The sequence below is a fragment of the Fringilla coelebs genome, assembly GCF_963513975.1.
Source record: "Fringilla coelebs genome assembly, chromosome: 10".
Classification (NCBI taxonomy): Eukaryota; Metazoa; Chordata; class Aves; order Passeriformes; family Fringillidae; genus Fringilla; species Fringilla coelebs.
This window is the reverse complement of record NC_140036.1, coordinates 14,438,647-14,462,723: the sequence shown is the minus strand read 5'-3', so window position 1 is coordinate 14,462,723 and position 24,077 is coordinate 14,438,647. Positions and strand designations below refer to the sequence as shown.

The 24,077-nt window shown below is 45.3% G+C and overlaps 2 protein-coding genes across 2 annotated transcripts; one reads left to right on the top strand and one right to left on the bottom strand.

Annotated features, from left to right (window-relative positions):
- Positions 1-3,618: 3,618 nt before the first annotated feature.
- Positions 3,619-9,064, top strand: OSTN (osteocrin; the record flags this gene model as incomplete). The annotated part of the gene is made up of 4 exons (XM_084211958.1): positions 3,619-3,717; positions 5,441-5,658; positions 8,559-8,655; positions 8,931-9,064. The coding sequence occupies 3 exons, from the start codon at positions 3,619-3,621 to the stop codon at positions 8,641-8,643; spliced, it is 402 nt and encodes a 133-aa protein (XP_084068084.1). The 3' UTR covers positions 8,644-8,655; positions 8,931-9,064.
- Positions 9,065-13,858: 4,794 nt separating this feature from the next.
- On the bottom strand, positions 13,859-22,328 carry UTS2B (urotensin 2B; the record flags this gene model as incomplete). Its single annotated transcript, XM_084211957.1, has 5 exons — positions 13,859-13,957; positions 15,624-15,717; positions 16,997-17,034; positions 19,927-20,028; positions 22,175-22,328. 5 exons carry the CDS (start codon positions 22,326-22,328, stop codon positions 13,932-13,934), a joined length of 414 nt encoding a protein of 137 aa, XP_084068083.1. The 3' UTR covers positions 13,859-13,931.
- Positions 22,329-24,077: the final 1,749 nt, after the last annotated feature.

The window sequence follows — 24,077 nt, the reverse complement described above, 5'->3', positions numbered from 1 at the left end:
GTATCTTTTAGAAAGCAGTATGTGAGAAACGCTCCATATCTCGTCTGTGGGATGACAACAGAAACACCACTCTAACCTATTTTGGAGATCTGCTTTTTTTTTTCTGAGGGTGGGATTTGTTTTGATTTTTATCCTTTTTCCTTGACATTTACATAACTACAAGATTTCACCTGAGACACACAGGGTCCTTCAGCAGTTCTGGAATCACTAGAACTGGTGGTAGGGGCAGTATTTTTTGCTTTGTGGTGATATATGCGATCAGAGGATACCTTTTATAATTTTTAAAAGTAAGGAAAATTTGTTCCAGCAGGAGCAGACTTCGTAGAGCTTCACACAAGCCATTTTTGAGTTGTTCTTTTGGTAAGATAATCATCCATCATAATTTTTGTGCCCAAGATGTATTCCTATTGGGCGTGCAATGCAAGCATAGCAAGGCCAATGTGAGTACTCAATTTGATTAATCAATTCAATTAAGAAAGGTAGCAGCAGTTAATATTCTATTTTGTGGTGCTGGAGCAGTAACAAAATAGGTCAGTAACTGGCTTGCAGACCTGATTTCCCCCAGCTGGCCAGAATCTGCACAGTCCCAGAGACCTTCCTGGCTAGCAGGTGGTGAGGTTCATCACTTCCCAGTGCTGTCCCAGTGTAAAAGAGGAGCACTGCAGGCCAAAGAGGCACTGCCAGGAGCTTCCCAATGCCCCAATGCTTGGGACAGCCAAGCCTTGGCTCTGCATCAGGTCATTTTGGTGGCATCCAGGCAGAACCTCCAGGCTTGGCCACAAGGTGCTGGTTGCAAGAGCAAGGTCCTGGTGTGCAGTGCCCTGGGCATGTCCCGCGCTGGAGTCGCAGCCAGGAGCGGAGCACAGCCGTCAGGACACGCTGGCAGCTGGGGTGAAGGATTGCAGAGCAAGGCATGATGTCTTGCCTCGGTTCTCTTGCTAACAGGCCAGTAAGAAAAATAAGTCCCTTGTGATTTATGCTTGCAGAGTAATCTCCACAGTAATGTGAAATATCGTGGTTCAAATGGGTAAGAGCAATGATGGCTGTTACTGTTTCTGACAGGCAATGGGTTTGGAGCTTGGTGATGAATTGCATTCTGTCTGAGGTTTGTTCAGCCCACTTATCTTCAGGATGTCATTTTGGGTTTTGTTTTTTTGTCTGTAAGAAAAACATCTTTTAAGTCCTTTGGTTTGATGTTGGAGACTTAACAGTTTCTGTTGGGTAAAGCGTTTTGCTTTCTTGTGATATTTTCTTGGAAAATGGCTCTGCATTGGTTCCTAAGTAAAAGTTTTGTATGTTTATCCTGCTTTGATAAGGTAGAATACTGTCCTTTCTTTTATCTTTAATTTTATTTTAATTGGACCGCCAACAAAGATACCTACATATATGAGGAATTTTAGTTTTGACACATTTCAAGCTAAAGTATCACTAAGACACATAAATATGTCTGAATTTCAGACTTGCAATTACATTCAAAGAAGGGAAAACCATATTTTATGTCAGATAACACAAGACCCTCAGATACTACAGACATGGAATTATACACCAGTCCCTTGACCTAGGTCTGTGAAGTTGGTGGTGAAGAATTTTCTGGAAGGATACAATTTCAGTACAATCAATTTCAAATTCAATTAAGGGTGCATCTTGAAAAGCTTGTCAGAGCTTTGCTTATTCTCCTTCAGGAACAAATACTGTCCAGCCTCTCTAAAAGCCTCCCTTGGAATGTGTCAAGGTAAAATATGGATGGGGTGAAGCAATAGCCAGTGCATGGCTGGGAAAACCCCTTTTTGGCCAGAGGGCTCTGCTGGGCCAATTGCAACAAATAAGCTCAAGGAGAAATACCAATAACTTCTTTTAATAACTAAGGTCCTTTGACATGGCTGAAGGTGGTAAAACTAAGCCCCAGATGGCAGAAGAAAGAGTGATTTTAATTGTATTTACATAATCCTCACTGCATTATTACTTTTGCAATTGCTTTTCTAAAGCCGGACTGTTCCACTACAATAACCCTGCCTTTTTCTCCTGCCTTGGTCCCACTGCTGCATGAAAATCAGTACAACAGGGTCTTGCTGGACTCAAGTTTAGCTCCCTTTTCAGCCAGTGACACCACCTCTTTAGCTGCTTATTTCTTTGGGAAGTAGAGCCAAGCTTTAAGTCCTTAAAATTTCCTCCGCTTCTAATTTCACTGGCGTCGAGTTCTGACCAGTTAATCAAATGTCTTTAGTGCTGCAGGTGCCTCACTGTTTATTTTCATTAGTGTACCAGTTGCTATTTTTAGCTCTTTAGTCTTTGGCTTGAATGAATACCAGCACAGATCTTAAACCATAATAAACATATGTTTTTAACCTTGCCCTTTATTTTTACATCTCTGTATCCAAATAATCAGGATGTGGTTATCTGTGAAGGTAGTAGACTGCTACTTCAAATTTCAATGCACACCCACATACAAAAATATACATTGTAGAGGGTTCCAGCTTTAAAAACACCCAGGCAGACCTCTGTGTTTATGTCAAGCAATGGCTGTTGCTGTGGGGCTGAGAGGCAGTGGTCCCAGGTGGCTTAGTGCTTTGACTTTGTCCTTTGGTTCCAGTGAACTGTCTGCCTCACCCCTGCAGAGAAACCAGCAGCTTTCTGCCTAACTGCCCATCCCCTATGGACAATAGTGATAATAATTATATATGTGTATTTATATATTCGTGTACTCTTTGTGTTTCTGCTTTGCCAAGTGAAGACTCAGGAAAGAACTGCAGAATCAGACTTGAATTATACTCTGGGGCAGGACCTGGAGACAGAGAAAACAGCAAATTAGCAGATGCCTTTGGCAAAAGGCCCCGGCCCAGCTCTTTCTAACATCATCTGAAACACTCCCCACTGGGGAATTGGAGGCACATCAGGTTTTTTGATCTGGATCCAGGCAAGGACTTAGACAATGTAGGCTAAAACCATGTCCAGAGGTAACCAAGCACCTTCCCCATCCTGAGCCTCCCAAAACTCCCTGCATTATTTAAGGGCTTGGTGGGCATCTGCACTTCTGCAGCTGTGACACATGGTGAGACCACCAGCAGTCTCAGCAGCACTTCCCTCTGCAAGCTTATGGTGAATAATTTTATTTTGCTGGATGCCATTGGAGGTTGTGGCTCCCACTAGATCATGTTGGGAACTAGCAAAACTCAGCCTTGCCTTCAAAATACTACTGGGGCTGGGGGGTACATGACTTCTGTCACAGCTTTAAGCACCTCTCCAGCATGTGGGGAGGTCAGGGGCAGCCTGGGCTACAAAGCCAAAGGCTCCCTGCTTACAAGAGAGCATGCAGTTCATCTGGTTTCAAGGCAAGTTTGCATTCCTCACTGCTGCTGCTGCAAGGATTGCACCTCTGTGCAGAAAGGAATCAAAAGATTGGCAGGGCTGTGTAGAAGGGGCAGAGGAGGGAGCTGATTCTGCATGCAAGGGTGAGGAGCATTCAGCTGGCATTGTCTTTATGCAGTGACCCTGACAGATAAAACTTATTAACAGCCATGGGGAGAGTCTCCCTTTGTTTTTACTTCTTCAAGACCTGTGGAGCAAGATTCCTCAGGGGATGCAGCTGTGGAGTAATTTACAGATTGTTCTCCTTTGCAGATGCTGCAGTTCCAGCTCGTGGTGGTGCATTTGGCCCTTGTGATTGCCCTGCTGTGGTGGAACTCCAGCTCTGTGCTCCTTGCACAGGCAGCTCCAGAGGTAGGTGAAGGTTTCTGGTGGTTGTCACATAACTGCTCTTCCTTGGGCATTCTTAGCCACAGAGTGAGGAGGACACTGGAGTACCCAAGCACTGTGGGAAGGTGTAGGATCAGTATTGACTCTGCAAGGGCCAAGGAGGAGCCTCAGGAAGAGAGAGATGCAAATTGCATGGCTCTAGGGGAATAGAATGAATGAGGCCTCACCCAAATTCTCACAGCCTCTCCCAAGCACCTGGGGATTTCCTGTATGTTAAAACATTGCCCAGTGGATAGAGAACTTCCTGAAGAGGGGAAGGAGGTGATGGAAGGGGGAAAGCAAACTTCTCTAACACTAGAGGGGAAGTTTAATTCTTCTTCTTACAGACAAATTATAGCATGAGAAAGCTGAAGCTTTCAGAAGCCATAAAGAGATCCCTGGGAGAAGTTCACCTGCACAAAAATGACAAATTAAAGGAGATGGACTAGACCAGGAAGGGTAGGGAGCAAAGTCACTTGCCTAAGCTTGCAAAGGAAAGCAGCAGATGAAATGGATGAGTTGTCTCATGTTTCACCCAGGATGATATGTAGGGGTTGCACCTGAAAATACTTCTACTGCATTCCCTATTTTTATGTCATCTTGACATAAGGCAGATTTGGCAGAAAAGGTATTTATGTAATGGTTTCATGCCATAAAAAAAAAAAGTCAAGTATCTAAAAGTTAACTCAAAATAGCACTGTTTGCCTCTAGGGTTTTACATAGGTTTTACATAGATCAACTTAAACATTGGATGGCTACTGAAGAATACTGATGGATCCCTCTCTTCACATAAGCACGACCTGATTCTCCAAAAGTGCTGCAGCAGCTGCTGTTCTGGTGCCACAGGCACCTGGTATCCTGCCTCCATCAGTGATAGATTTTTGTGAAAAGAATATAACAGAACACCTTTGCAGACGTCTAGATCTAGAGCCCTGCACTGGACCAGGGCATGTTTTAGCTGCTGATGAGCAGAATCTGTCTTTGACTGGTTTCATTTCTTTCTCAATAGACCCCAGTATTCTCAGCTATTCTTAGAGCAAAGTCTGGTTTTGAAATGGTGTTAAGCCTAATGTTGTTATTCAGGTTCAAACTGCTGCGTCAATTCAAGAGCATGTTCTTTCCTTTCCTCCTCCCCATGTAGTGTTACTACATCATTTCTTTGAATGCCTGGGCTGAGCAAGAATTTTTTGGGACATTTTTTGCATAACAATTAATTCTAGATATGGATGGAAACTTCTGTAGAAGTTTTCATTACTACTTATTAGCATTCATTTAAAAAACAAAAATCAGCTTCCTGAAAACTATCAGAATGTATATTGGAGCAGGGCAGTAGTGATTGCATTTTTCAGAATGATTACATTAGTCAGCTCATGCTATAAATGCTACTAATCACAGTGCTGAGATAGGGATAGTGGGATGGCCTGCAGAACTAAGCTTTGGGAAGTAGTAAATTTTAATATTTCTTGCAATAATAATGAAAGCAAGTTCAGCTCTATAAAAAAAATCCAGACTTTGACAGCAAAATCCTGTAGATGGAAAAAGGCCACATTTCTGAGAAGGAACTTTGTTTTAAAATATTGTCCCATTTTCAGTGGGTGTCCTGGTAGTTCTGTATTTACAGGACTGCTCCTATTACATTTGTTGAATTCTTTTTTTTCCTGGGACTTGAACAGTCAGCGAATTGAAATTTTACTGCTTTCTTCTGCAGCCTCTGGAGCCTTCTGGTGCTCTGGATGAGGGAGACCATCCCATTGCCAGTGAAGAGAAGTCAGCCACCAACCTGGCAGCCAAACTGTTCCTTCTTGATGACTTGGTGTCTCTGGAGAACGAGGTGACTGAGACCAAGAAGAAAAGAAGCTTCCCAGGATTTGGCTCCCCCATTGACAGAATTTCCTCATCCTCTGTGGATGTTAAAGGCAAACAGAGGTAAACTCTTAAATGCTCCTGCCAGTGATAAAGTTGGGGGAAGGCTGTTGCTAGGTGCTCTGGATGCTGATGGGTTAGCTTTAGTCCCCAGCAGGTTTGCTGGTCAGTTGTGAGGTGCCTCTGATCAGAAACCTTCCAAAGAGTAAGTCACCCTTCAGCTGTGAAGTGCAATACATGCACTAGCTCATTTATCCCTACAGTGCTGCACAGCTACCATTCAACATTCCAGCACAGGTGATTTTCCAGTACGCTTCTTTCCACTGGTGTGAACTAACATTCAGTTTAAAACTACATTTCTGATCACAAGCTTTGCTGAAGCAAGAAATGTGCCCGAGGTTCACAGGCAGAGGGGCAGGGCTGGGCGCTCCTGAGACTGGGATGGAATAAAGGTGTGCTGGAATGGATGTTTTGAACAGAAAGATGAAGGACACATCATGAAAATGGGCAGGCAGATGGTAGAATGAGCTTCAAGACGTCCATTAACTTTGGATAAGTCAAGGTTTAAACAATGCAGCAATGTGTGTTTGAAGATAAACTTGTTTATAAGAGGGCTAAGCACAGAATGATGCTCGATGTGGCTGGGGAGAGACAGAGAGTTTGGGGCACAGCTTTAGGGGCTGTTTCCTGTATCTGAGAGAGCTTGCCTGTCTTGGTCTGCTCTTCTGGTAATTGTCTTCTCTTGGATGGAATCCCTAATGCCACAAAGTATTTAATAATGTGCTTAAAGCTTAATCTGGAAGTGGAAAGTATTCGTGAGAGCCAGTCAATATTACAAGTATTTTTTCAAACAAAGTTTTGCAATATTTTCTTGTTGTTTTTCCATTTATCCACCCAGTCTGCCACTAGGACTGTTTGGCTGCAGCCAAAAGTGATAAAATACAAAATTCTTAAAACCTTAAGTAGAATTATTCTGTTCTGTCTGCCTCTTCAGGATATCAAAATCAGCTCACTCTTCATTTGCTTTTTACCATGTTCTCCCTGTCCAGGCAAAGAAAAAAAAAGGGTAATTTTTGAATAATTTTTTGCAAAGGTACATGGTGTTCTCAATTTTTCTCTTTTTTTTGGATGGAAATCTTTCATTCTATATGCAGTACAAGGGAAAAACTAAACAAAGAAACAAACAAAAAAATCCTCAGAACAACAGCAAAAAGCAAACAAAGACCAAAAAGGACTGAGCAGCCTGTCACAGCGGCTCAGCCAGCAGATAACAGCTCATTCCTGTATGAGCTGAGCCGGTCACCTTTGGAGACCAGCACACTAATTTGTGAGAGTTGAGAAATAGATTGAGCCCCCCGAATTAATGCAGTGTGTGCAGTGCCTGGCACAAAGCAGAAACTTTTGGAAAAGAGCAGATCAAAGTCCACAGCTTGTCCTGACACCCACGGATGAATGGAGAGCCCAGATCCTGGTCTGGCATCAACATCGGTTCGTAGCGCTTTGAAAAGCACTGGGAAAACCGTGCAGGAGGCAGGAGAAATATCCATAGGCCGACTGAGAGAAAAAACAGCCTTGTCTAGGATTGCCGCAGGTTCTAAGTAGAAAAAGCCACTTTGTCCCTCGGTCGCGACGGCACGGGGACCCTGCGGAGCCGAGGGTGGCGGGGCTGCCGTGCCGCGGGGCGGCCGCAAGAGGGGACGATGGGCTGCGCTCTGCACTGGTACAGCTCCTCATCCCTGCTCCGAGCCCTGGTACAGCTCCTCATCCCTGCTCCGAGCACCGGTACAGCTCCTCATCCCTGCCCTGAGCACCGGTACAGCTCCTCATCCCTGCTCTGAGCACGGGTACAGCTCCTCATCCCTGCCCCGAGCACCGGTACAGCTCCTCATCCCTGCCCCGAGCACCGGTACAGCTCCTCATCCCTGCCCTGAGCACCGGTACAGCTCCTCATCCCTGCTCTCAGCACCGGTACAGCTCCTGATCCCTGCTCTGAGCACTGGTACAGCAGGGCCGCAGCATTCTCTGCTGCTTGTTGCTTTGCAGTTGCCAACTTACAGAACAGAATTTATTTTTATTTATGTTCCTCATCAAGGACTGATAAAGAATTAATCTTCCAGGGCTTCTCTTGGACTTGCATTTCACTGACAAGTATTTCTGAGGGCAAAAGTTGAGGTCATTTTCAGCTGCAGGAATTTTTGCCATTTCCACAGCTAATTAAAATAAAACTTCTGCTGGTGGAAAAAATGCTCCAAAAATGCTGAATTAAGATGGGAAAACGTACTATTTTATATAAAAAGAACTGCAAAAAAATATAGCTGTGTAGAAATTCTTTCACACATTCCTCATGGCCGCGTTCATCAAATTGTCAGGAAATTTACCATATACAGGAAAAAAAAATCAACCCCCAAATCTTCCCATTTTCAATCCCATCAAAGGACTGCTGCTATACAATTTTGATGAACACTGCATTGCCAAAGAACCTATAGAAAAACCCTGTTAGAGCATCTCTGACTCGTCCCCTCTATTACTGTGCAATACTTTCCACCTCCTTGCTAATCTTAGCCCCAGCTGGCCCTGGAGCTCTCAGAGCCCCAGGTAATGGGTCACCTGCAGCGTGTGATACTGTGCAGGAAACAATTCCCCTTTATAAATGCAATGTATCACCTTTCTTTTATGAATAGCAGTTAACCTGTGAAGTTAGTTTGCTGCCAAATAAAAATAGGGATAGTGGATCAAGCTCAGCCAGTCTGTAAAACAGCTGCAACTGCAGCCTTTTGTAAGACAAGTGCAGCATCTTATTTTTAAACCCTCACATCTTTGGCTGTTCCTGCACACTGTTCTACCTGAACAATAAGGTGTTAATGGGATGAATGCAGGAATCAGACGTGTAGTAACATCTTGATTATTCATGGTTGTCTTTTCCCATTTGTTTCCCTCCCTCTCTGCTCATTTTCCTCATGCAGGAAAGTGCTGGAGCTGCCTAAGAGAAGGTTTGGAGTTCCTCTGGACCGGATTGGAGTGAGTCACCTCGGTGATGCCAGGGGTTAGTGGCTCCTGCAGGTAAGCCAGAGCATTCCAGCTGTGGGCAGGCTTGGAGGACCCAGGTGTTCCCAGTTGCTGGAGTCACTCAGTCATGTCAGCAGGCTTGGGGAATGATGGCTTCTTATAACATGGAAAGCCCTAATTTCCCACTGACTACCTCTCTACGAGCAAACAAGTATTCCTAACATTTTAATCTCCTCCACTCTACCTTACAGTGTGTTTGCCCAAGCCTTGCATTTCTGACATTGGAAAATGTAATGTTTACTGGTTTGTTTGTTTTTTTTTGCCTACAGATGCTTCCATTCTGAACGAGTGATGCTGTATTGGAAACATTACAGAGTTTTGGAAGATGCCTCACAGCATGTCTTGTCGTTGCCTAATGATACAGCACTCAAGGAATTGACCTCCTGCAAAATCTGTTTCAAGCTGCATTTTACAATTGTTGCATTTACAAATAATAACATGTTCAGTTCACCAGGTCAGAATGCTCACAGCTGTGCACAGTGTCACTGGTAGCAGGGAACAGAGAATATGTGCATATTTTAATTGCATGGCATTTATCTGTTAAACTTGCAGAATTTTATTATCCCAAGCAGGACTGAGATTTTTTTGGATTGAAAAATAAAACTTCCAGAGATGCCAGCAGCAGTCCATGAAAAGCAGAGAGTTTGCTTTGCACATTTCTTTCTGGAGGGGAGCTGACCAGTAGATGAAGGGAGGATATAGCAGTTATGGGACAAAGCTGGAATGTTTTTGAACTGCTGTTTGGGAGGAGATGTTTTCTGCCTCCACTAGGAGTTACTCTGAATAAGAACAGTGACAAGACCTTAGTATTTGTCCTAATGTTTTGAGTAGTCTGTCTCTTATCTCTGCACCATATTTAGACATGTTTTCATCCTATGGCAGATCCTGAAATGTGGTGAGACTTTCAGTTGATGAATAATTTCACTCCTCCCTATGGATAACATAGGATAGTGTCCAAATATGAGGTCATCCTCTTCCAAGGCCATCTGCATCATATGCCTCATTTTAGCCTCTTGATGTGTGCACAGGGCACGGTCAGAATCCAGCTCTGAAAGTTCAAGTATTTCTCACTCTGGTAAAATGTAAACATGTTCTCTCCACTTCATTTCAGAGTAAAACAGGTTATCTTAAATCCTCTTTCATCCTTTTCACTTCTTTCCAGATTATAAAATACAGCTGAGAAGAGCTCTCTGCTGACATCTCAATGCTCAGATTCCTAGTTGATGTTTTCTAAACCTCACATTCTCTCTCCTTCTTGGACTTTGGTCCATATCAGTTAAATTCCTTGGATTGCTATTTGGGGGTATAAATCATCCTTAGCATTGCAAAAGAAGATCCGTCGAGAAAGGGATTATGCAGGATTAAGAAAAAAAAAGTTATTCTTGCCAAACACCCTGTGTTAGGCAGGAAGCAATGCTGAAGATGGGAATTAAGTGTTAATTTCCTGATCTTGTATGAGGCACAAAGCACCTGGCCATCAGCTAGCAAATTAAAAAAAAGTATTTGGGAAATCAATGAGACTTAAAAGCTGTTGTGAGGGTTGGGACTTTGGGACAATTGCGGTTCAGCCATGGTGAGAGATGAGGCTCCCGCTCAGAAGGGCAGGTAACATCTAATTCACGTGCTCAGACATAGCAGGGGCCTTTTCCATTTTCCTCCTTGCCTACAGCCCTGCCTAAAAACCAAGACTGGCCCAGGCAGAGAAAATTTGCAAGAAACTTCACTTTTATTGATATTTCTAATGTAGGCTGACGCTGCTGAGAGCAGCAGCACAAACCAGTGACTCACAACAAGAGGTGTCCCTGTCTTTGCCATCTGCCAGAGCACTGCAGCTGAGTGAGGAGATCATTCCCCCTTTGGTGGGTGAGCTGTCCGTGCTTGTGTGTGAGCTGGAGCGCTGCAGATGCTTTCCAAGAGCAAGAGATGCTTTCCAAGAGACCAAGCTCTCGAAGGTCAGAGAAAAAAAGAAGGCCTGTAAGTCGATATGTGATGATCTTGGGTTTTTGCTTTCTGCTTTTCTCCTGGTCACGCTGCTAATTTTCTGCCTTTAAGCTTCCAGGTGAAGGGTCTGGGAGCTGGGATCGGTGGGTACATGTACACTGACTGACCCAAGAGCTTCAGCCCATGCTAGAAGCCAGCCTGCAAATGCAGCTCCAGGCAGTCCTCTGCAGTGCATTGCCACCATCCATCCTGAGCCTGCCTTGCAGTTTAGGGAGCTTTTATCTTCTTGCACTGAGCTCATCCAGACAGGCTGCAGATAATCAGCTTGCAGGGCAGCCATATGTATGGGGCATGGGCAGATTATGGAAGTGGTGACCTGACCACTCACACAGCTGACCATCAAAAGAACCATGGACAGAGCCAGTGCCTGACGTATTTTTGGAGACTGAGAGCAAGTGAATCTAGTGCAAACACTGCAGCTTTGCAAAGACACTGCTGGACCATAGAAGTATTTAATAATTGGCAGGTATTAGCCAGGGCTTCCAAAGAAAAGCAGAGTTTTAAAGGCTGAAAGTTGTGTGCAGAAATGGCCTTCATCTGAAGGGAAATGTGAAAGCAAAGCAGGACAGAGGGGTCTCTGGTGGTGTTGGTAGAACTGGGAGCTGGAAGCTTCAGTCCTGCTCCCACCCCACTGTGTGGATTACCTGGGAGAAAGCAACAGTCTCTCTGTTCTTTTGCCTCATCTATCACTGAGCATCCTGAGACTTCCTGTGGCTCAAGAAGCACTCTTTAAAATCTAAATTGGCAAGTGCTGTTTCAAATATGATGATGTCTGAAAGGCCAAACACCACAATTTGGTTTTCTAGACAATGTTGGATGGCTCCAGCCCTAGTGCACAGCATGGAGATCAGCAAATGTGAAATGAGGATTAATTGCAGCATCCGTTGCACACTAGACTTGCCCTGTGCTGCCTGGATTTGCAAATCCATTCAGATGTCTGTGAGGATTTTCTCCTAGTAAATCCACATGATCTACTAGAATGTCTCAGGGAAATCCCTTTAATTATTGCCTGTGGGTCATTAACTTTAGCAAGAGTGACTGCCCAAGCATGGGTAGGGTGTGAGCAGCCACTCTGTGGAGGAGAAGGGTTTCTGCTCTGTGTGTTTAGGAGAAAGGACAGGACCCTCACACTGCCATGCAGAGGGTAAGCCTGGGGGGAACACCACCTCTGCTTCTAATTAGTTAATAAATTGCATTCAATACATGCTGATGTCTGCAGCACAAGCAGCTAATGCAGGAGCATAGAGCGCCTGTCAGGAAAGAGGGGGTAGTTTGGGTACCACGAGCACTTAAATAACCGCACTGATGGGATGTAGCAGAAAATCACTACTAAGCAGCATGATGCATTGCACTCCAGGGAACTCCTGTCTAGGGTCAGAGCAAGCTGTTAAATATCTGCAGACACAGTATTCATTTTCCTGACTTGCTGTTGAGCTGTCACACTGGCTCAGGAAGGCATGCTGCAGCAAGCAGGTGGCAGATGGAGCCTGCTGCTCTGGCCTTTCCTTACACTGGGATTTCCTGCAAGCTGAAATCATCTGAGCTCAACAACAATTCAGGGCAACTCTTGGAACACACCTCACTTTCAGCTGGAGCACCAAACTTTTAAAGAAAGAGAGAGAGTATCTTGTCCATAGGTTATAATTTTTTCCTGGATTTGGTGCCAGTGTGCAGGTATGTGAAAGTGTGTTCCCACATACCTTTTCACTCACACAAAAGCAACAAAGCAACAAAGAACAAATGGGAAATGGGTTCTGAATCACCACCAGAGAAATAAAAAACAACTAATGGTAACAGGAAACTGTATTTTGCATGTCATTAGGCTTCACTGATCTAATCAAGCAAGCTGGCCTTATTCCCTAGATGCTGGCTTTGGCCTGCAGCAGGATGAATAGGTCTCCTGTTAATGGAGTGCATGCAAGGTACCGCTGTGGTAAGCGCGTGCTTCTTGCCAGAGCCCAAGGCAGTGAGCGTAGGATGGCAATTATGGCTTTGGGAGAGGTAACTTTGGAAGAATATGCAATATGCAAGCTGCAGTTAAATCACATGGCTCAACAGAGCTGGAGAGACGGTTCAGTGCTAGTCAAAATCATTCCACACATTCACAGTGGCTACCAGATCCTGCTCTCATTTAGGTTGTTGGAAACCCCAAAGTTAACATTGGGATTTATTTTGAATTTACATTTTCGGGAATGATGTCCTTTGCTTTTACAAATAAATATGGGTAATGTGACTTGAGATGAATATATGTAGGAATCACTAATGGATTGTGATCTTTTCCTTCTGGACAGGGCCAGATATAATTCTGCAGTAGAAAAGGCCAGCTAGCACCTGCTTTGACCAGCCAGATTTACCAAAAATCTCTGCTCAAAACATCTCTTTGGGGTGAGAAAGTAGAGACCATTTGGTCTGGTCCAGACCAATGAGGACAGTATCCCATAAATAGCTATGAAAAAGACCCAGCTCTCATTCCTGATCCTGGCCAAAAGGAAGGGTCTGTTTCCCAGGCACATTAGAACACTAAATGTTTAATGGGAACCTTTCTTCCATTGTGAACTCCACATGAACCATTAAGGTAACAGGAGCCAACATCAAGGGAAATGTGCTGCACTTTGGGTCCCTGCAGGGGCTGAGAAAGCAAACACTGAGAAACACATGCTTCTGTGCAACAGAAAATCTTTATTGGAATGGTATCCAAAGGATCCAGAGCTCACTGCCTGCCCTCCCCTGTGCACACTGTGGGACACGGCGAGGAGCAGCCCTGGCTCAGCAATCCAGCCCTGAGCCCTCCACATCACACCCAGCCTGCCTTCTTGTCCCAGCAGCGGCCACCAGGGCAGCACGGAGCTGCTCAGGAGGAGACAGGAAACCCAGACACCGCTGAGAGCAGCGTCTGCAGGTGTGGGCAGAGCCCCAAGCCCGGGGAAGCTGAGTTAGTGCTCAGTGCCTCAGGGGACCTGGTGAGAAGGGAGAGAGTGTACAGGGACAGCAGCCTGAATGGCACACACAGGACAGCACAGAAGGTTGGGAAGCATCTTCTGAGTAGAAGATCATGGCAGGTTAAACCTGGAAGAAAGGAACAGTAGAGAGTGGCAGTGGGCTGCCAGCTCCTGCCACGGCTCCTGTTAGACTTGGCTGTGGTGCAGTCGTGGAGGATGGCTTCCAGATTAGCAGCACGATGAGGGAACAGAACTAACTCTTAACATGTTAATACCCAGCAAGGCAGTTTGGGGAAGGGCTCATCTTCATCCTCCAGTCCTGACAAGCCTTCAGATGCAGTATTTCCAAAAGCAGGCTGTGAAGGGATACAAAAGAAAGATATCAGCATACAAGGGACTTTTTCCACCTTCCCACTCTAGCCCAGGAGAAGGTCAATAACATCTCAATAACCAGCTCTGAGTTCATATAACACTTTTAGAAGGTGTTTCTTTTAGCTGCTCATAGTGTAAACATGGGATCTAAAAGTTGTCTTCATGTTGCTTGATTTAAAAGGTTTCCTTTTCTTCTACTTCAGCAATGTCAGGAACTAGCTTTTTCTTTCCTGTCTACTGGTCAGCAGTTTTGCTGCTTCAGAGGTGTGTGCAGGGCTTTGCACCTGTGGCTGACTGGAAGAGCAGGATACTGACTTGGAGAGATTAGATCTGGTTCTTACTTTTTATAAACCCAGTCATTACCACTCTGCTATCAACCATCTTACGAACAACATGGATTTCTGTACAATCTTCTAAGACTAAACTAGGGAAGGATGTATATCTTGGTGTTGGAAAAAGTAACTGTATCACAACCAGCATGAATCCCATGTGAGTTTCCTGTTTCCTCAAGTATGAGAAGAGATTTATACCTGGTTTTTGAAAGCAAGATCTTGGAAGAAAACTCCTACTGAATCAGCAGTGCTCATGCTGAGACATGAGCTCCTCCCAGACTGGAAGGACTTTAGATGAAGACAAAGATTCCCTGCTTTCATTTCTGTCAGAATCTGATTTAAACCTGGCACCGGGAAGTAGCTTTATCTACATTAAACCTTCCAGACTGGTGGGGGCATGAATTACATTAGCCAAATTAATTACAGCCTCCAGGGGTGCTTACAAATTGCATATTGCCTAAGGATCACCTAAGCATCTAAGCAAGCCTTGCACAAAGGGATTTTCTCTTGGCTCTCTGGCAGTTGTCAGCATCCACGTGCACAAAGCATGTGGGCTAAGGGCAGAACCAGCTCTTTTGGTTTTAGGCCAGATCTGCCATCAGTGGCTTCTGGTTCACAGCTGCTACAGCTTTGTGGAGGAATCCATGGAAAGCATGAGCAGCACTGTCCATGTGCTTATCAGGAGCAGCTTCACAGGAGCACTCGTGCAAAACGCTCCTAAGCCACTGGATACAGACTGGACAAACAAAGCTGGGAGACCAACTGAGGGACATACCAGATCTTAGTTCCCTGCATTCTTGGTTGATTTCCACATCCTTTTTAGCTGTTTTTTCAGCAGCAGACAAGTGCTCCTTTTTTCTCTGTGGGGAGGCACTGACCTTGGCAGAGGGGAATGCCTGCAGTCCACATGCCTCATTATGCCTCCAGCCGTTGCTTTGAGGCCAGAGCAAAGGAGGGGTGCACTGTGGGGTCGTGTTCATACAGAACTCGCCCCCTCCAGGGCAGGCACTCATGGTTCATGCAACCCCACACTCCTCTGTGAAAAGCAGGATGTGACACTGCCTGCCTCCGTGAGGTCCTGGCTGTGCAGACCTGGTGTATCTGCCTCCACAGCAGACAGGGCTGGGGGACACAATCCTTCTCAGCAGCTGCTAAACCAGCCAGCCATAAGAGAGGGCCAGGACTGCTTGAGAAGCTGCCAACCAGCTGCTTTTCTGCATATTTGGGGCATGTTTACTGTGACTGTCTTTCTTGCACAAAGGAGGCCCTGGAAATGAGGGTGGACAGGATGGCTGCAAGGCTCAAGCTCAAAACCTACCGCGTTTTTTGGGCTGGGATGCTGAGAGACTTTCCAAGGCATAGGCCACCTCTGACCCATCCTCAGCTGAGAGCTGATCCTTCAACTTCTCCAGCTGTTTAAACAGAAACACAGCAGTAAACAAGGGCCCCATCATGAGGAGCTCACAGAGTGCTGGGAAATGCAGGGCAAAGGAGCTACATGCAGATTGGCTGGCAGCCTCACTGGGAAGGATAGAGTGTTCCCTGGAGCAGGACCTTTCCCAGAGGATCTGCCTCTGGAGCACTGATACCTCCTCATGCCCTCCTTCATTAAGCTGCTTGTTTGGTGGCAGTGGTGTGGGCACTCCATGCTCTTTCCCTCCAGCCTAGGTGTAAGTCCCTGTGGAAAGGAGGCTGTGTGGAAGGATATTGCAGCACTAAGAGTCAGGACAGTGCTGGGACGAAGTCTCCAGGCATCCAGACACTGCAGCAGAGGACATTGCTTCTCCATTTCCCTGGGTTGTCCCTCCTCTCTCTCCCTCACAGCTCTTGCTACCTTCCCTTGGTTATAATGTGGACAGTCTGCTGCATTTCTTCATCTTTAGCTACTCTCTTCTCGTGGACTGGGGACACCTACAGCCTCCATCCTGACTTTTGCTCTGGCAGAGCTGTTCTCAAAAGTCAGAGCTTATGTCCTTCAGCACTGGAGTAAGAGGCTAGTGGAGGACCTGGCAGCCTCCTGTCTGCCATGATGCACTGGGATTTTTCACTCTGAAATGAAAGTGCCATGTGGAACTTAGCAGGACCTCCAGCACCCATGTAAACATCTGGAACAGCTGGACCTGGCCTGAGAAGGGGAAAAAAGCACTTCCACTGCTGATAGGGCTTAGGGCACAATGGGAGCCATGCCAAGGTTGCTGCAGACCTTTCCCTGTTCCTGGTCAGTGGGTCAGGGTTAGGATGGGGGCTCTATTTGTATTTGTGTGCTCTGATCAGCTCAGCAGGGCTCTGACCTTGATTAGGGCCACTCCTACAAAGAGTGGCTGTTACCTGATGCAGCCAGCTCACACAAGGCAGCATGGCCTCCTCTTCCCACTCCCTTTTCTCCTATGAGATTTCCTTTGGTGCTTAATTCTTTCCTGGCTGGGCCTTCACTGGCCTTTCAGTGGTGACAGAGGCAGGAACTGCTCAGCTTTTATTGCACCAGTCTATGGCCCTGTTCTCTTTTCCAGCTTGTGCATCTGTTTAGCCAGGTTCTGCTTTTCCCTTTTCTCCATCCATTCTTACATTATAGCAGCAGGGGAAGGGTGGCAGGGTGCAGAGATAGGATAGGGCATAAAGACAGCTTACACAATTGTTTAACTACCCATGCAAGAACATGCATCTATGTGTCTGTGCATTTGCTCCTCTCACCTCTTCAAGCTCTTCAAATTTCTTTGCCAGCTCCCAGTCTGCAAGAGGGAAAAGAGTAACATCAGTATCTGCATTGCCTCCTGAAGCTCAAATTAAAAATCATTTGTTCATTTGCCCTCTCCAGAGGTCAACAAGCAAAGACCTAGTTATAATTTAACTCCTGTTAGCGATCTTCAAATGAATGACAGCAGAAACAGAGAGAAAAGCAGGTTTTCTCTGTTGAATCCTATGGGACCTTATCCTAATTCTCCATTATGAGGGAGGCTTCTTTACTGCTCACCAGGTCACAGGGGAACTGGTCCAATGAGGTCACTTACTGTGTGATACCAACTCAGGTGAAACTCTTTGCCGCTTTTTAATTTTTATCTCACTAACTGCAAATCTCTAATGCTGGCTTTTTTGTCACTGGCTTTTATATGAAATCCCACTGCTCCCTTTAAGGCTTGTTTATCCTCACATCACCCATGCAGGCAGCAGTCAGAAGACACAAATTTAGCCTAGCATAACTTACTGATTTATAAGTCAGCAAAGATCCAGGCTGGCAGAGTGGAGCAACAGGAAAAGTCACATAGCAGTAAGTGCACAGGTTCCACACTTCTAAACCTTAGGGAGGCATAAGGACCTGGGGCCCAACCCCTGAGATCAGACTTAGAGATCTCAAGGCTAGTGAGTACTGTACTGCTGTCAAAAAACCATGCAGGTGGATGAATGAACTGCCCATGCAGAAAGAGGGGAGAGTTAGGTGCCTAGGAACAGGATTTGAAACATCCAGCTGAACTGAGAGGAGCCTGGAATAGCAACAGGGAAAGCTGCAGGGGTGAGGAATTTCAGTCTCATTGCTCTTGAGGGCTGAGGTACCTTATTCCAGACCCAAACTGATGTCAAAACCAGTTAATTTTTTAATAAGACAGATGAGTTCAGTCAAAGCTGAGTGACTGGCTACAGTAGTTCTCCTGGGAGGGGAGTGCAAAGTGATCAGCTGGTTTTAAGTGCTAGTTTGGGAAAAAAATGTAGTAAAATAAGCAGAAGAGCCAGGAAAGAGCTAAAGAATGTTTTTGCTGGGCCCCACAAGCAAACCAAAAAACAGCCCTGGAGCTGCCTATTTTCTCTGTTCCTAGTGTGGCAGCAGGCATTGGTCTGGATATCAGGGGGATTTAAGACATAATTCCCCTTGATTTCATATTTCAGATAGACTTCAGCACACAGACACATTGCCAGACTTGGGCTTTTTTTTTTCTTTCTTTCTTTTTTTTTTTTTTTTTGAACATTTGAAACTGAGCAGGAGGGTGCCAAGAAAGAGCTGACTTCCTTCTTGGTTCCTCCTTCAAGAAAGGAACAGTTTTGTTGAAAAAACCTGAATATTTTCTGATATTCATCCAACAGTAAAAGCAGCAGTTCCTAAGCAAATCCATTACATCAGGATTCAATTTGAGAGATGAGATGGGGATGGGGATGGAATCAGAAGGTGTGGGCTTTGTTCCTGGCACTATCAGCAATGACCTCAGGCAGACTCCTCCTAAGTATATCTTTACATACCCATAAGGTAGAGACAGACAGACCCTGGCCTATCTATAAGTCAAAAGTGCCACTTAAGAATTATTATTATTAACATTTTTACCTCTTTCAGAGTTTCAAGTGCCTGTTTTGGCTTGATTTTCTGCAAACTGTAAGTTTGGCCAATGGCTGCTATGAATACAAAATGAACAGCAGTTGAAATTTGGAACAGATTATCTCAGACGGGGAGAAGGAAGTTAATTTATGGATGGAGCTTTGAGAAACTGCCTGCTGTAAATCCTCTGTCTGTGCTCTGCTCAGAGATTCATGATATTCAATTGTCTAGCATAAAATGCAGCCTTTCCTCTAGGACTAATAAGTGCAATAATCCATAAACTTATCATAAAAATGTTATTTCTTGAATGCATCCCCTTTGCAAGAAGAATGCTTTGCCAGTATAAGGGCTTGATTTATTTATGTTTATTTATTTGTCCCAAGCTTGTTTAACCACTGCCTTGCTGCATTAACAAGGGTCTGGGGAAGAGCACTGAGTGAGTTTGACAAATGGATTTTCATAACAAGGATTTTGCTGGGCCCCCTCTCAGCTGTTTTCACAGGCAAGGGCAGTTTCCTGCTCTGAGACCACCACATCCAGCCCAAACCCTCCCCTGGCTGCAGTGGCCATGGGAATAGCTGACCTCTGCAATCCATTTGGTGCTTGTGATCACTGTGCCTCATGTCAGGGAAAGCCCAAGTTTCTCTTCAGCAGGTCTGAGTTTAGCCACAGATGGGCGGCTTTTAAATTTGGGGTCTGTTCACAGAGCACAGACAGGAAGAGCCTCTCCCTGGCCCATCTGTAGTGGCTGAGTGGGAAAAGCCAGTTGTCTCAACCTCTTCCAGCAGCAGCAGCAGGAGCTTAGGCCCAGGCAGGAGCCCCCCCTGCCCTTGTGCCAAACTACACCTGACCCCAATGGGTCTCACTGGAAAATCTTGGTGAAATCCCCCTGCCCCAAATGATAACAAGGTGCTGCTGTCTCAAAAGCACACGGGGCTGTGTGGGGTGTGGGCAGGGAGGTGACTCCCAAAGCCGGTCCATGCCCCAGGCAATGCACACAGCATCTAAGGAACAGTAGGGGCACAGGGACTCAGCAGAAAATCTTCTTGTTTTTACTTATGTACACACATGTTCCCAGCAAAGTCTTGAGTGTCTGAGGATCTAGGGTGCATGGCTTTTGGAGGCTTTACTTTGCATTGCCAAAGCAGGTCCCGTAGCCCCATGATGGACAGCACTGACATTAATCACATGTAGACATCATACTGGGTGCTGCTTCCACTCTCCGAGCAGTTGGTATTTCTGAAGAACCTGAGAAGCAGGTTCCTTGCATTCATGCAAACACAGATTCTAGAAGCAGAGATCTCCCCTCCCCTTCACTTACCAATATTTTCTGGCCTCCGCCATGCGAATTTCTTATTAAGAAGCAGAGTCAGCAATGTGTTCTCATGATTTGTGTCTTCTCTCTCTGGAAGCACTCGGTTCTCTGCAGCACATAAAACACTTCTTTCTCCATCTCATCAAATTAAGAATCAATTAATCAATTGATGCAATTAATCTCTTAATTAAATTAAGAAGGATGAGAAGTGGAAGGAAAATGTCTCCTGTCAGCACTCATCAGGGTAGAAGGAGCTCGGTGGAAAAGGAAGGTGTGCGAGCACAGAACAAAATGTCCAGGCAGTGAGGGCTGTGCAGGGGAAGGGTGTGGGATGGGGAGCCCTCCCTGCCAGCCCTGGGCTGCTGGCCAGTTCCACTGCAGCCTCATCAGCACGACAGGCTGCAGAGAGCTGGAGCCATCCCCTTGATTTACACAGTCCTGAGCTCTTCTGCAAGGCGGGTGGAGTGGGAGCCTCTGCAAAGCCAGACAACAGCCCACAACATCCTCTCTTCTCAAAAGTGCAGGAGTTCCCCCGCTCACTCCACACACCCTCCCAGGGCTGACAGAGCTGGGAAGTCCCTCCTCACTGGGCTGAGGTGTGGGTACCACTGCTGAAAAGCCCTGCAGCCCCACAGCCCTTTCTTGAGCTCACTCAGCCTTGGGGCTGCTCTGATTGCCAGCGGTACTGAAGGATTCATCCTGAACAGAGTTCAAGTGTGGAGGAACTTAAAGCAAGACCATGCAGAATTTTTCCAGGAAAAACCTCCCCAAGCTGCTGTCCTAAAGCAATTTGGTGCTCTCTAAGAGGCCCCTTCAGGGCACTTTCTCAGTGGTTTTACTTTAGTGGTTGTGGCTGCGCCCTCAAATGAATGGTTGTGAAGGTCAAGGGTTCAGCAGAAACCAACAGACACAGGGGATCTGACTGCTCAGTGCCCTGAAGGCTCTGAGACCCTCCCAGCTCTGCTTAACAGATTTCCTAAGTCATCTGAACTAAATGTTGTACTAATTTTTGAGAATGACAGAATAGGAGCCAGATTTTATAGGGAGACTGAGCATTCAAAAAAATCTTTGGTCTGAACAGCCCTATCCCACACCCAGACCTTACAAAGCTGTAGAAGATGCCTACAGAATTCCATGGAAAATACGAACAACTTATATAGAAAGCCTTTTTTTTCTCTTCTTCCAGGATCTTTAGGACTTCTCCTCAATGCAGTTTCATATGGCTATCAGCCCCTCTGAGGGGATGAATGCAATTATTCTTGGTACACATGAAACAAAACGTTGTACCAGACGAGCCTGAAGGATGCTCATGAGCATGTGGGAATCAGCTCCATTAGCTAATGTCACATAAACCTGCAGAAGCTCAGGGATGCTGGCCAAAGGGATGCTCCAAGTATTTGGCCAGACTCAAGCCTGCCTCCCGCTGCGGCTGAAGGCGCTGGTCCCGATTGTGATCTCTGGAAATAAACCCAGAGGAACGAGCAGAGCGACCTGCAGTTAGCATGGAGTGCCATAAACCTCATTCCTAAGTATGAAGGACAGTTATAATTTTAAAATAGCTACTTTATGTTTTTTGGGGGATTTGCTACAGGGGAAAAAAAAAAAACCAACGCTATAAACACACCAGTGAAAGCTAAACAGAAGCAGGATTTAGACAGAGTGGCCTGGGGAATGTTTTGGTTGTAATTCCAAAAATAAATAGGTGATATTAGAGGAAAAATCATTTGAAAAGTAATGTTATTTTCAAGCCTATACTTAGCGGCTCTTTCTTTTTTCCACTGCCAAGCCTCTTTAAGAAAGAGCACTAATGACTGACATTTCCCTGCAGTATAAACTCATGTTAAGATTAATTTAAATTATGGGAGAAGTACATATAAAAAGAAGTTCTGTGAAGAAAAAAATGTTCAGCATCACCATACTACTGACATTTATGAGCTGTCAAATCTCGTATGGTACGTACTGGAATTGCTACTCTCTGATATTCTATTTTTTTTTTTTATTTTCTTATGGGAGAGAAAGACCTAGCCTTGCCAGATTTCACCAGATTTGATATTTTCACTGATTAGCAGAAGGTGTCATACAGCCAGCTGCAGAGCAGAAGGACAGCTTTGGCTCATGATAACATGAACAAGCCTCTCACTAGCACCCATGTTAACAGACAGTATAGTTTGAGGTTCATTTTGTTTTTCTTTCCCAGAGAAGAGGCTGTTGCACTGGCCATGGCAAGCAGCAAAGCAAAAAGATAACCACCTACCTTTGTCATGTAGCCTGTATTCCAGCTTACCTTGGAGTAAAAAAGGGTCTCCATGCGTTGACGGGACACACAGAGCCATGGTCAGGATGGTCAGCACTCCCAGACACAGCTGGGCAGACCACATCTTCTCCACGTTCCCAGAGCCCAAAAGCATCCTTCCTTCAGGCACAGTGGAGGACTTCAATGCAACCAGCGCCAGATGAGCTCACTTTTAAGAGGCAGTGGATGTGCCGTGATTGCAAATGGCCTTTGGAGGAGGGGAGAAAAATATCTCTTGAGATATAATTCAACCTGTCAATATGATTCACTCCACTGGGAGTGGACAGAACAGCCCAGTAACATAAGTCAGATGGAACCTGTTCAATATATCTCATATCAGACTGATCTAATGAATTCTGATGTTCCCACAGGCGTGCACTGTTCACGCACGTTGATATACATTCCATACATACACACATTAAAAATACTTTTTCAGGGCTGTTGCTTTAACAGAGTTCAGGCATGAGGACTCCCACGTTAGCAAGGAAGATTTGTCTAATGTACAAGCTGCCATATTTTACCACTTTGGACAGAATCGGGTTAATGGGGTTTTGTAATTTATCATCTCACTTCCTAGTGCCTATATTAATTAATGTGAGATATAATGAGTGCTGAAGTGGTGGGAAACAGAGGGGGAGAGCTCTTTTCATTTAATTGATTGGAGAATGTTGAGTGTGTCTTGCTTGCTGTGACTTATGGCTTTGTCAACGGGAAAGGCATCACACCCTATTTTGGGATTATGTCTGAGTGGGGGAGTGCAGCTTTGGCAGTAGGTATGGAATACGTCAAGGATGGGCAAGAGTCTTCAGTTTTTTTCTTGGGAAAAAAAAAAACGTGGAAGGTCAGATGCTGGTTCTGGCTACACAGCCTTGTTTTATAATTTTAGAGCAAATACTGAGACACACTGTATATATTCCATGTCTTCTCAGGCCATGACTACATTTTGGTTTGACTTCCATTTGTTGCCTATCCATCACTATTGATCAGGGACCTGCTACAACTTTTCCACAACAACCTTACCAAGAAAAATATTGTAATAGTAACAGTGCTAGGCTTTGTTCTTCACTTCCTGCAGAACTGAATCATCTGTACTTGTCGTGGTTTAAGCCCAGCCAGGAGCTAAGCACCGCAGAGCTGCCAGCTCGCTCCCCCCGTGGTGGGATGGGGGAGAGGATCAGGGCAAGCTCTGATTTGTACATACCCTCCTAGTGACTCACTGTGTGTGCTTTTTTGACACCACATCATGCCAGATTACCCAAGATAGCTTCATCTGATGGTACCTCTCAACTAAAAGACAGTATCATTTCCATGTTTGGGCTTTTGGCTTCAGGTCCCCAGCTCCCCCTACAACTCGTTCTGTGCCTTGGATAGGTATTGAATGATATTGAATGACAAGCCTTTTAATAACCCTTTTAATATTTTATTATTTGATAGATTATTAACAAAAATGGAGGGGGAGAGGCTCAGGTTTTTTTTTGTGGGAAATGCCTATAAAGATGAATGGGATGCTTCCATTAATGAAGAGTTCTCTATTGAGAAAACATTCCAAAATTTTCCCTGGCGCTATAATATGCACAAATTAACCAAACCCATAGTTTCCCTCAGACTCATGAACTAGTGCTCTCCTTCTTCACAAACATCTGTTTGGACTGAGGGACACTTCCAGCCACCTCCATCTCCTGAAGGTACCAGTTTCAAACTGGTCAGAGGTGAGCAGCTCTCATGAAGCAGAGGCCATACGTTGATGAGCACCACTTTGCACAGGAGTCCAGTCTGGAAAACAGCAGCTCTGACTCAAAACTATACCCCTAAGGGAAGGTCAAGCCTATTTTAATTTAGTGCTAAATGGCTTCATCTCAATCTG